Consider the following 13,259-nt stretch of genomic DNA (forward strand, 5'->3'; position numbering starts at 1 on the left):
ATGCAAAATTGCATAACTGCCATTCCTTTAAGTTTCTCTTTCTGGGTTGAGAAAGAAAAATTTTGATTTGAGTACTATTGTAGAGGAAGCTAATGGGATTTTCCAATTTTGTATAACTTTAGGTGATAAAAATATGTTGATCTCCATCACATTGTAAGAGTAGAATGAAGGAATCAATCTAAGCTCTTAAGCAAATTCGCTTTGCTTAGGTTAGATCTTTTTATTTTATTGGTTTTAAAAAATTATCATGTTAACTAATAGTAAAAGAACTACATATGCTAATTAAAAAAAAAAAATAGATAATTCAGTAACATGGTACAAAAAACTTGTTAATAGTTTCTTCTCTTAATCCAACAACGGGGATGACTCGAATTTTAGACCTTAAAATTAGAGGCTTAGCTAAATCAACATAAATTTTAAAAATTGGAGGGCGAATTAGTCTTTTTGGATTTTTATATTCATCTAGTTGTGGTGGATGACATTTCCTTCGACAAGAAAACAAAAAATAATCCTCCGGCTGAGAAACGAGCAAAAACAAGACAATATATCGAACTCATAAGCACCTCTTATATTTATCCCTCTTTATCCCCCAGAAAGAACAATCCCCCACCCCAAACCTCAGTCTCACTCTCTCCGCGCCACAGCGAGAGAGCGGGAAAACAATCCCACAAACTTTCTCACTCGCCAAACACACACACAGACAGAGTAAACAAGAAGTAGAAGAAGATGGCGGCGGAGTCTGTGAGGTTGACGGCGGGGTCGGCTTCTTCTTCCATGGCCAATTTCGGCTTCAACGCCTCTCAAAGAAGACCTTCCACAATTCTTTCCCATGCTGGTTTCAGGGGTGTTCGTTCGAGACCTTCCTCGTCTTCTGTAATTTCGTCTTCGCTTTCCCACTTCTTTGGGAGTCTGCGTTTGAGTTCTATGTCTTTGAAGCTCTCTGGTTCGCGCCAGCTGACCCGAAGGAACCTCTCTGTCTTCGCCATGGCTGCTGATGGTATTTTCATCTTTTTTTTTTCTCCTTTGGTTTATTCAATTACGGTTCAATTTTGCTTCTTTTGAAGACCCGTTTTGATAAATTGTTTAATTGAGTTATTGCATAGTTTCTTCTCTGGGAAATTTTCAATAGTTGGTTTTCTTTGTGCTTGAAATGAATCAAGGTTATGTTTTAATAGTCTTTTTTTTCAATCCCATTACTTCACATTTTACAATTATGCGTAAACCATATGAATTTTCAATATATTGGTTGTGTGTTTTGTTTGATACTGTTCTGAAGTTTGTATAGAACTGTCAATTTCCAAGTTAAGACCGAGGCTGGGCCTTTCAGCTTGAAGAGGATAAAAAATTTAGTCCCTTGAAATAAATTCAATCAAAATATAGCCTTCCATGATTAATTCATATTCCGCTGTAACAGTCCCGTATTTTGGAAAGTGTTACTTAGTTGCGTGGAATGTTAGGAGTCTCAAAACTGTTATAACTCTTACTTGTATCTCATATTAGCTAGTGTAGCATATATTATAGTTTTTCTTTTCTTTTCTTTTCTTTTCTTTTCAGGAGAAAAGCGCACCGTACCATTGAAGGATTACCGCAACATCGGAATTATGGCTCACATAGATGCCGGAAAGACGACCACCACAGAGAGGGTTCTGTACTATACAGGAAGAAACTACAAAATAGGAGAAGTTCACGAGGGAACAGCTACTATGGATTGGATGGAGCAGGAGCAAGAGAGAGGCATTACCATAACTTCCGCAGCAACAACTACATTTTGGAACAAGCACCGGATTAACATCATCGATACTCCAGGCCACGTCGACTTCACCCTAGAAGTGGAGCGTGCCCTCAGGGTGTTGGACGGCACAATATGCTTGTTTGACAGTGTTGCTGGTGTGGAACCACAATCCGAAACCGTGTGGAGGCAGGCTGATAAATACGGTGTGCCCAGGATTTGCTTTGTCAATAAGATGGATCGTCTTGGAGCAAACTTTTTCCGTACTAGAGACATGATAGTGACGAATTTGGGTGCCAAGCCACTGGTGATTCAAATTCCAGTCGGGGCTGAAGATAACTTTAAGGGCGTAGTTGATCTCGTGAGGATGAAAGCTATAATTTGGTCAGGTGAAGAGTCGGGCGCAAAGTTCACGTATGAAGACATTCCAGAAGATCTTCAAGAACTGGCACAAGAGTACCGAGCTCAGATGATAGAAACCATAGTCGAATTGGATGATGAAGCTATGGAGAACTACCTGGAAGGAGTTGAACCCGATGAAGAAACTATCAAGAAATTGATTAGGAAGGGAACCATTTCAGGTAGTTTTGTGCCAGTACTATGTGGCTCAGCCTTTAAGAACAAGGGGGTTCAGCCATTGCTTGATGCTGTTGTAGACTATTTACCTTCCCCACTTGACTTGCCAGCTATGAAGGGGACTGACCCGGAGAACCCAGAAGTAACAATAGAGAGAGCTGCAAGTGATGATGAACCATTCTCTGGACTAGCCTTCAAGATCATGAATGATACATTTGTCGGGTCCCTTACATTCGTGAGAGTGTATGCTGGGAAGTTGGCAGCCGGTTCATATGTATTGAACGCGAATAAAGGGAAAAAGGAGCGAATCGGTAGACTTCTGGAGATGCATGCAAACAGTAGAGAGGACGTTAAGGTAGCTTTGGCAGGTGATATAGTTGCCCTTGCAGGTCTAAAAGATACCATTACAGGTGAAACATTGTGTGATCCGGACAATCCCATCGTGCTTGAACGAATGGACTTCCCTGATCCTGTGATTAAGGTGGCAATCGAGCCCAAGACCAAAGCTGATGTCGATAAGATGGCTACTGGTTTGATTAAGCTTGCTCAAGAAGACCCTTCTTTCCACTTCTCACGGGATGAAGAGATCAACCAGACAGTTATTGAAGGGATGGGAGAATTGCATCTCGAGATTATTGTTGACCGGCTCAAGAGAGAATTTAAGGTTTATATCTGCAACTCAATTATTCTCGTTTCCTTGTTATTAACTCATGTTTTTCTCATTTTGATGTTTAACTCCTTTAGTTGTCCCTTTACTAACATATATGAACATGTATTAGACCTGTAATTTTGGTTTGTCTCCTATACATAGGTAGAAGCTAATGTTGGAGCACCACAAGTGAACTACCGAGAAAGCATTTCCAAGGTATCAGAAGTGAAGTATGTTCACAAGAAACAGTCAGGTGGACAGGGTCAGTTCGCCGATATCACAGTTCGGTTTGAACCGATGGAGGCAGGAAGTGGATACGAGTTCAAGAGTGAAATAAAGGGAGGTGCTGTCCCAAGAGAGTACATTCCCGGAGTAATGAAAGGTTTGGAGGAGTGCATGAGCAACGGTGTGCTCGCAGGCTTCCCTGTTGTGGATGTTCGTGCGGCGCTCGTAGATGGTTCTTACCACGACGTCGACTCAAGTGTCTTGGCTTTCCAGCTCGCGGCTAGAGGAGCTTTCAGGGAGGGGATGAAGAAAGCTGGTCCTAAGATGCTTGAACCTATCATGAAAGTCGAAGTTATCACACCTGAAGAACATCTGGGAGATGTCATTGGTGATCTCAACTCTAGGAGAGGACAGATTAACAGCTTCGGCGACAAGCCTGGAGGTCTCAAGGTATGCCCAATTAACATGTTTTTGTGCTCATTATTAATTTAGAGCTTAATAGAAAGGAAAAGTGGAAAGAGGGACAGTGGTGGGGAGATTAGTGAAAAGATTTTAGGATTTACGATGGTTTGGTCGGGAGGATTAGATGAGGAAATGCGAGCGATAAAAAATCCTCCGATGAATCCCAATCATAATTCCCTCTTTATATAGAGAAAATTCTCAAATAGAACTCATCCACTTAATTGGAATATAGAGTCAAATTATTTCATTACCTTTCATTATTGGAGGAAACGAAACCAACCAAGGATAAAACGATTATTGTACAAAATCTAATCTTTCTCTTCCCTTGCATTTTATACCAAACAAAAGAAGTGATTTTTGTTCTTTTTTTCCTTTCATACCGATGACCGAAAGAATTTAGGTTCTTTCTGTTTCCCTCGCCTAGATTATCTACCTCTTTTCCTTCATATTTTCTCCCTCCTATCAAACAAAGTCAATGAATCATGAAAATTTTTTCTCACTGCGATGCGGTTTACTTAATTTTGGAAAAATTTACATTTGGCTGAAAAAAAATAAAATAAAATAAAAAACTCCCTTTGATTTTGGTGGGGTTAATAATTATATGTTATTCACAATGGACTGTCTGGTGGGTTTGAAATGCAGGTGGTTGACTCGCTGGTTCCTCTGGCAGAGATGTTTCAATATGTTAGCACACTCAGAAGTATGACCAAAGGCCGTGCTTCTTACACAATGCAATTAGCCAAATTCGAAGTTGTGCCTCAGCATATCCAGAACCAGCTTGCTTCTAAGGAGCAAGAAGTTGCTGCTTAATTTTCCCTTCTCCAACCTACTTTTCCATCTTAATTTTTTGTACCAGAAATTGATGTCAGATTTTGCCCAACAAAGAACGGAAATATATGCATAGGTCTGTATTTAAGGCTGTATAAACGCTTCCAATTTTGTCTTTCTCGAACCTCTGCAAAGTATTTTCAAGACTTAAAGAGAAAAAGGGTGGAAAGAGTGGATGTAATATTGGTTAGGGGGTGAATTGAAGGGAAAGGGAAGAAGTAATAATGAACATTCTTTTCAAGAATGAAACTTGGTTTCATCTTAAAATGAATTGAAAGATACTTGTACTAAAATAAGTTTTGAACCAATTGTTTTGACTATAGTCAGTCTTAGTAACCGTGAAACAAACTGTTTGAAGATTGCAGGTTCTATATCACCAAAGTCCAAAATGATATTGCAACAAAATATTACTGACCCCTATTCAAGAAGGAATCTGGTCGGGTTTCATTTTGTTTGTTTGTTTATTTATTTTTGTAATGAAAATTGAAAAACAAATAGGAAACGACAATGACATTATTGCAGACGAATGTGGCTTCTTAGCGGCGATCAAGCCCACCCTTCTCGTGGAAAGGAAACAGATGATCATAAAACTGTATTAGCATAAGAGAGAGAGAGAGAGAGAGAGAGAGAGAGAGAGAGACGAAATGATCATAAAATAAATAAATAAAAATAAATAAATAACTTTGGTTTAATCTATAACACTTGAATCTAATGAGTATTATCCTTTACATGTTTCTGAAATTAGATCCAATTCGTTTTTATATTCTCATTCTTTTTTTCTCTAAGGAGGTGCGGCTAGAATTTCGAGTTTGGAATCCCCTTTTAGAGCCGGAGTTTAGCACCACAAATGACTAGTTGTCGGACTCTTAGCCCTTGAGACAATGGCTAAGGCCATGCGAGTCTGGTTGGCCGTTGATAGCCATGATCCATGGGTGATGAAGGCCTAGATCTGGTGAGTTAGAGTATGGTAGTGATTAGTGTATGAAAATGCACCATAAATACTGCTTTTAATTTATATAATATTAAAATATTTAAGTTTTAATTAAACAATTCTATTATTTTTATTCATAATATTTTTAATTGGAATTTATCTAATTTTTACTTAATTATTTACAGATAAAAAGCAGTGTGAAAAGCCATAAAAGAAATCCTCTAACTGAGCCAAGCTTTTCAGCCGAGCCCACAAGCCGATCAGAAAAAGGGAGAGTCGCGCCGAGCCAGCTGAGCCGGCCACGTCGCATCAGCGTTGTGGGCCCCACCGTCCTAGCTCTCCCACATTCCTCAGCTTCCCTCGCGCGCGTCACCTGCACTGCCTAGCCACTGGAGCGCGTCCCATTCACGCGCGATCTCCAGCGCGTTCCAACCCAATCTCGTGTGGATCCCACTCATGCTTAGTCCAGCTGACCGCCCACTCTTCGCGCGCCAGCTGTCTAATGCGGACCCTGCGCCTGTTCAGCACCAGCAAGCTCCAACCATTCCGCGCGCGACACGTGACGTTTTGTCTCCTCACTGCCAATCACGTTGCGACACGTGTCCACTGAGTGATGAGTCTGAATTTCTCCTTCAAAATGGGAGCAAATTGGCCAGATTTCTTCCCCAAATCATATATATGATTTCTCCTAATTTATGTGTAATTTTATTTTGTTTAATTTTCTCTTGTAATTTTCTATTTTTATTATTTATTTCCTTATTTGACAGGCATCCTCTGAACGCTATAAATAAGAGGGTTAGCCTAAGGTTTTTGTAAGCTCTTATTATTCAGTTTTCTGTCGTCTTGCTGTCACTCTCATATTTTCTCTCTAGAACTTGTGAGAATGTTTTGCAAGCTAGGCTAAAGTTCTCTTAGTGAGGTTAGAGATGAACTTTTATTGAGTGACCCAATTCAGGTTTTTGATTCCTTGTGCTGTAAAGTTCAATATATGAATGAATTAAATCTCATCTATCTTTCTTTTACTTTTCAAAATATTGTGTGCAAATTTTTATATAAGTTCAGTCACGCTTTTCTTATGTAATTATGTCACGCATTGTTTTGTTATTCAAATTATTTTATAAATTGTCTTTTACTGCAATATTGTCAAATTGATATATTGTCGATTTTGGATAACTTGTAATGATAATATTTTCGGAGTCAATATAGAGATTTAAGTTATTCGATCCTTTTATTTTGTGAATCAAAACTTGAATTGGTGAACGAAACATTAGGGATTCTCGACACCTTACCATTTTTACAACTGAATTTCCTTCATACAAATTTTATCCTTTTTATTTTATTTGCAACAAAAATCTCTAAAATTCTTCTTTTTCTTTAATTCACTTGTTATTTATTTTACTCTAACGCTCTTATTCTATTAATCTTTCTTGTTATTTTGTCATCTCTCTGTGGATACGACCGCCCTTCTGTGCTACAATTGACCGCTTGTGAACATCACTTTAGGGCGTTAATCAGGTGGCACCGTTGTTCAAGGATCTCAGCCCCCTAATTGCTATAGTTTTGGGGAGGGCGGCGAGTGTCTTAAAGTGATTGGTGTTGGAGGTGGAGGCATGGCGGCTTCCGCCAGTGCGAGGAGCGGGAGGTTTCCGGCGAATCTCTAGTGTGGAGGCTTCGTTTGTGTTGCTTTCGCTTTCCTTTTTATCGATGGTGGTCGTGATTCTTCTACAGTGACTCTACTCAAATCCATGTTCTTTAGTCTCCGTACCATGGTGGCTAGCTTGTCTTTGCCGTTTCTTCCCATTTGGCTGAGGTCATTCATAGTTTTCTTAGTGTTTTGTTAATTTTTATAAAGCCATTGTCTTTGCCATGTGTATGTATTATAATAATGCAGGTGGTTTCTATGTTGTGCCGCTTATGTCCTCAGTATTTGCGGTTTGGTTTTGGTCGACTTATTTTATCCATTAACTGTAGTGGTTTTGTAAGGAGTTTTGGTCGCGTTAGATTTTATTTGTGCCACTTGTGTATGCTCTATTAGGTCTCGACACTTGTGTTCGCTCCTGTACTTCATTAATTTTCACTAGTGGATCTAGTCAATGTTCATGGTCAATTTTTTTTTTATAATTGGTAGTCATTTGCACTATTATTATGTAATTTGTTAATTTTTGAATGAAAATTTCCCTTAAAAAATCTAAAGAGTATTTAAGTATTTTTTTTTCTTTTTTAAGGAGAAACGTATTTGCTTAATATAGTTTACTAAAAATAAAGTAATTGTATCCTCATAAATTATAAATAATGAGGAAAAATTTGTAATGAATACCAATTTACTATATATGACTTATTGTCAGAGTAATTTTCTAATGAGAGAATTGCATGATTTATTATGATTTTATCGTTTATATATGTTAATTATTTATGTTATTCTAAATAATATGGTGTTTTGTGACCCGTTATTTTCTCGTTATTAATTTAATGAAAATTATTTATTTATTAATAGAGTGATATAAATAATATTTCTCTATAATCTGAATGGTATTTCTAGTTTTTTCTCTTTTTCTAATTTAGTTGTTTCTTTGTCCTACATCAATATTTAATGAAGTCCTTTGTCTTCTGTGTACTTATAAATAAAAGCCCAATTTGTTGTTTTTATATTTATTTTTATATATTTGTAAACTTTTGAACTCAAAACAATGAAAGAGAAAAGAAAGCTATTGTTTCCATTAGAACTGAATGATTTTATAAATTAATGAAAAAGTCAAAAATTACAATTCGAAACGCTAAAATATATCCAGCTCCAATTCAATCTCAGTGGGTTTCTTTTAACTTGTAAATTTAGTATTGGAGCCTCAATTCATATGGGTTTTTTTTAAACTTGTAATTTACTATATTATATTATGTGATTTATTTAAAAGGAAAAGTACTTTACTAAATTTTTTAAGGGTTTTTAACAATAATAAAGATAATAGTTTCAATTTAATGTAATTTCTCTTCAATAATTTCAGCAATTATGCGGTTGAAAATTGATTATCTTTATAAAATTTCAGAAATCGTCCATCAATTGTTATGACAAGGATCATAACAGTAAAAAAAAAAAAAAAAAAAAAAAAAAAAAAAAAAAAAATTTACAACAAAAAAAAAAAAAAAAAAAAAAAAAAACAAAGTTTAATGACTAAAGTAATTTAAGTGTGACAATCATTAGAGTCAAAACATAATAAACTATGCAGATGTATAAGTTATGGTTTATAAAAAATGTCATGATCTCTCAATAATATATGGGGCCTTTGTGACAATTATCATGAGAACACCACATTCATTAGAATATGAGGCCTTTTGAAACAAGTAATAATGATTTCAAGAATGGAAACTTTATTGGATTCATCTTAAAATGAGTTGAAAGACATTTGTACTAAAATAAGCTTTGATTTTGACTACAGTCATAGTAAACGTGAAACAATTTTCCACAGTTCGAAGATTGCAGGTTTTATTTTCACTAAAGTCGAAAATGAGATGTTTTAAGTTGCAACAAAATATTACTGACCACTATTTAAAAAGGAATCTGGTCGGGTTTCATTTATTTCTTTATTTTTGTAATAAAAATGCAAATAGGAAAATACCACGACATTATTACAGATGAATGGCTTCTTGGTGATAAAGCTCACGTTACTCGTGGGAAGAAAACATATGATCATAGAGTTGTCAATTGAGTCGGACTATCCATTGACGGCTCGGCCTAGCCCGCTATAGTGTTGGGCTCGGTATGGCCCGATCCTGTACTGTGACGGGCCGGGCCAGCCCGGCACATCTCGTGGGCTAGGGTTGGGCCGCAACTCCTCAACCCGTGGCACGACCCAGGCCCGTGAGAGGTACTAGCCTAACACGGCGCGGCCCGTGGCGTGCCCAACGGTCACACCGAGCCCGGCACACGGCCCGGCACGTCACGGGCCTAACTGTCAGAAATGGCCCCTCCAAGCCCGGCCCGCGACGTGCCTAATGGCACAATTTCGAAAAACCGCACCAAAAACCCTATAAATACCCCACCTCACTCACAACATTCTTCACACTTCTACATCTCTTTCAACTCTCAACTACTATTACTCTCATAACTCTATCTCTCATATTCACTCTCTGATTCTTAGTTTTCCATCTCGATTCATATCTCTTATCTATTTCATTTGCAATTTTCAATCAAATTCCGCTACATCCCGCAAAACAAATGTATTGAATCTCGGTTCTCATTATTTTTGGTATAGTATTTTGTTTCTATTTAATGTTTAGTTACATTGTTTATTGTTTATAAACCCTTTTGTTAACATGAATTTATGTTTTCTTATAGAAAATGGCGGAAGAAAATTTCCCTAATTTCCCTGATCTTGGAGATCAACCATTTTACGAGGATGAAATGTTGATGCACAATTCCAACCCCACTGAACCGGATACTGTTCCGATTGATAATCAATCGGTGCACAATGAGAAAGTTGGAGAATGTGCCAGGGGAAAAAGACCGCGAACTGCTCTTGCATGGCAACATTTCACCGAGGAGCTACGGCCTAATCCAAAATCAAGTGAAGTTGAAATGCGTGCGGTATGTAAATATTGTAAAAAATACTTTTCTAACAAAAAGGTTGGGGGTACTGACCATTTTGATAGACATTGAAAATGATGTCTACCGTTGCACCAAGGTGGTAGTGTGGACTCTCACCAACAAACATTGTTACTCACATCACAAGGTTTATAAAATTTTACATATGATGCACAACGTGCTCGTGAAACACCAGCTAAATTTTTAGCTAGTGCCGAATTACCTTTATCTTTTGCAGATGATTCAGCATTTGAGGAATTCATTCAGACGGCCTTCCACAATTTAAACGGGTAAGTAGCAACACAACTCAAGCTGATTGCATTAAATTTTTTTATGCAATGAGACAATCTTTAGTTGATAATTTTAGGTCTTTCAATGTTACAATCTCTTGTACTTCTGATCTTTGGGAGGTGTGCAATAAAACTGGTTATTTATGCGTCACGGCGCATTATGTTGACGGGAATTGGGTTTTACAAAAATGAATAATTAGTTTTCGTTTATGTCTATTTCCACATAACGCAAATATTTTTCAACTATAATGGAAATTTTTAATTTTTATGGGATAGAAGATATAATTTTAATAATTACTTTTGATAATGTATCAGCTAACACAGCTGCTATTAACATGTTTAAAGTTAATTTGAAACCACCTTTTGGTGGTGAAATTTTTCATCAATGGTATGCATATCATATAATAAATTTAGTAGTACAAGCAAGAATTGAATCTATTTCCCCTCATCTAACAAAAATTAGAGAATCGTTATCTTTCATATCTAGTTCTGGAGCTCGCCTCTGAGAATTTCGACAATATTGCAGGAACATCTAGATGTGGCCAAGAAAGTTTCGAACTGATGTGAGACATAAGTGGAACTCCACCTACTTAATGTTGAAGACTGCAATTCCGTATCAACATATCATCACTACGTACGTGAATAGTAAGCACGACGAGCATTTTATTTATGATGCAGATTGAAAAATAGGTGAGTACTTTTTAAAATTTTTAAAAGTATTTTACAACGCTACTGAGTTACTTTCTAGTGTTTATTATCCTACTGCGCATCTAGCTTTACATCAATTATTTAATATTTCATAAAAATTTATATTTTATAGGGATATTGATCTTTTTAGACCCAAAGTTAATGAAATGAAAGCTAAATTTAAAAGTTATTGGGCCAACTGTCCCATAAAAATTTATATTTTATAGGGATATTGATCTTTTTAGACCGAAAGTTAATGAAATGAAAGCTAAATTTAAAAGTTATTGGGCCAACTGTCCTATGTTATATGCATTAGCAACCATATTAAATCCTAGATGTTGATTAGATGAGACCGAATGTTTGATATTTGCTATAGTAGATAATTTAGGTATTGGTATGCAACTAACCATAGAAGAGGCTAGGAAAATGTTAGTAAACTTGTTTGCTTTGTATGAAACAAAATACGGAACATGACAGCAAGAACAGACAACTTCGACGTCAATGAGCAATTCAGGGCCTAAGGGATCATCGTTGAGCTTCTTAAAGATGAAGGAGAAAGCATCGAGATCGTCATCAACACAAGCGTCTTCAGAACTAGTAAAATATTTTGAATCTAATTTTGTAACTGATGATGACAAACCGAACATCTTACAATGGTGGAAGAGCAAGACATATCGTTTTCCAATATAAAGGAATAGGAAGGAAGAGTAAGAGGGAAAACCCCAAATACCATGGAAACTCCTACTCAGCCAGAACCCGCTAGATTATCCTCATCTATTTCTATCCCCAGTCTTTGTAAAAGATCCCTTTCCTCTAGAATAGAAAACTTAGTCGAATACTCTTATATACCAGAAACCGCCATAGTAAAAGAGTCAGTCCCTCCTTTGTTAAGCCCGTATAATGTTTTCAAAAGACACCGTCGTACTATTAGGCAACTTATCTCCAGTAATAAACCCACCATTAAAGAATATGTTCAGTCTTCCAAGCTTGACAATTGTCTTGTACCCAGTACCTCTCGAGAACAATATATTGATCTTGAGATCCCAAAAGAGCTCATCACCCAGTGGCTTGCTGAAGGCCATACATATCTCCACTTTGGGGCGATCAGGCTCATCCTAACCCTTCATGGCAGAAAAGGTCTACCCGTTACTGTTCGTCTGGCCCTCCTAGATACTAGGCATACCAAGTACGAACATGCTATAATAGGAACCACACTCCCCACCCTTCATGCTAGTAGTGTCCTGCTAACCATTTTCCCAAACTTCAATATACCTCTAAAGAATCCAAACTTGACCACATGTCTCAAAGTCCAACTCCTTATCACAGGTGCAGAACAAGTCCCATCCTCATATATAGCCACTCTCCATCATCAGCTCATTTACAGATTGCAAAATCATGCACTCGATCTCCTTGTTCCAGGTCATACACCGGATACTCTGCTAATCATAGCATAAAGAGAAAATGAGATCCCGACCATTGTGCAGATCCCCAAGCAGCTCTCCCGAGAAGAAATCACAAAACTGATGCCTCTAGAATGGTTCACCAACTATGAAAAGTTGCACTAGAACCAGAAGCCTATTCATACAGCAGATCCAACATTCATCCGGTTTGAAGATGGACAGGTAAAAACTGTCTTCAAATTTCCTGATGAAAACTCCAGCACAACTCCGTCCCTGATGATCAAACCAGTTGCTACAGAGGAAGACGTCCCTGTTGCTTGTTTCACAGCAGACGGATCTAAGATCTTTACAGATAAAGTTGACGGTCACTTCATATGGGATTCTGATCCCTCTATGTGTGACCCAGACTGCGACTGCTGGATGGATCTCGAAGAAGAGGAAGACGATCATCCAAGTACCAGAAGAAGAAAGAAAAAAGGTGCCTGCGCCCCTCAATCTTAGACGACCAGAAGACAATTCCACCCTGATGACCCAGACAGTCCATGGGCCGTCAAGAAAAACTCCAGGAACTCATCCGTCTTAGACACCACACCATGCATGATGTTCACATCATACGACCAAGACTTCCCAGCTCTTGAAAGGCAAGTGAACCAAACAACCAAGGTGGCCTCCCGGCCATATGTTCAGCCTACAGAAATACAACCAGACAGAAGAATCAAAGCTCCAACGCAGGCAGAAGAAGTTCTGAATTGGCAGACCCAAAACGCCAGGGCACAGAACCAAGTCCTGCAGAAGATCGAAACCAAAGTTGACAAGGTCATAGCCCAAGCTAACCCTACTGATAAAAGACTTAATAGTCTTGGAAATGAAGTAAAAAGAATGTATGAGAACCTCCAGTCAAGGATT

At 37.7% G+C, this 13,259-nt stretch overlaps 1 protein-coding gene across 1 annotated transcript; it reads left to right on the forward strand.

The window, feature by feature from the left end:
• Positions 1-506: 506 nt before the first annotated feature.
• LOC21401957 (elongation factor G-1, chloroplastic) lies at positions 507-4,587 on the forward strand. Its single transcript, XM_010095362.2, has 4 exons — positions 507-997; positions 1,555-2,969; positions 3,117-3,629; positions 4,284-4,587. Exons 1-4 carry the CDS (start codon positions 727-729, stop codon positions 4,449-4,451), a joined length of 2,367 nt encoding a protein of 788 aa, XP_010093664.1. The 5' UTR covers positions 507-726; the 3' UTR covers positions 4,452-4,587.
• The last annotated feature ends 8,672 nt before the right edge of the window (positions 4,588-13,259 follow it).

The sequence above is a fragment of the Morus notabilis genome, unplaced genomic scaffold (genome assembly GCF_000414095.1).
Source record: "Morus notabilis unplaced genomic scaffold, ASM41409v2 Scaffold3, whole genome shotgun sequence".
Classification (NCBI taxonomy): domain Eukaryota; kingdom Viridiplantae; phylum Streptophyta; class Magnoliopsida; order Rosales; family Moraceae; genus Morus; species Morus notabilis.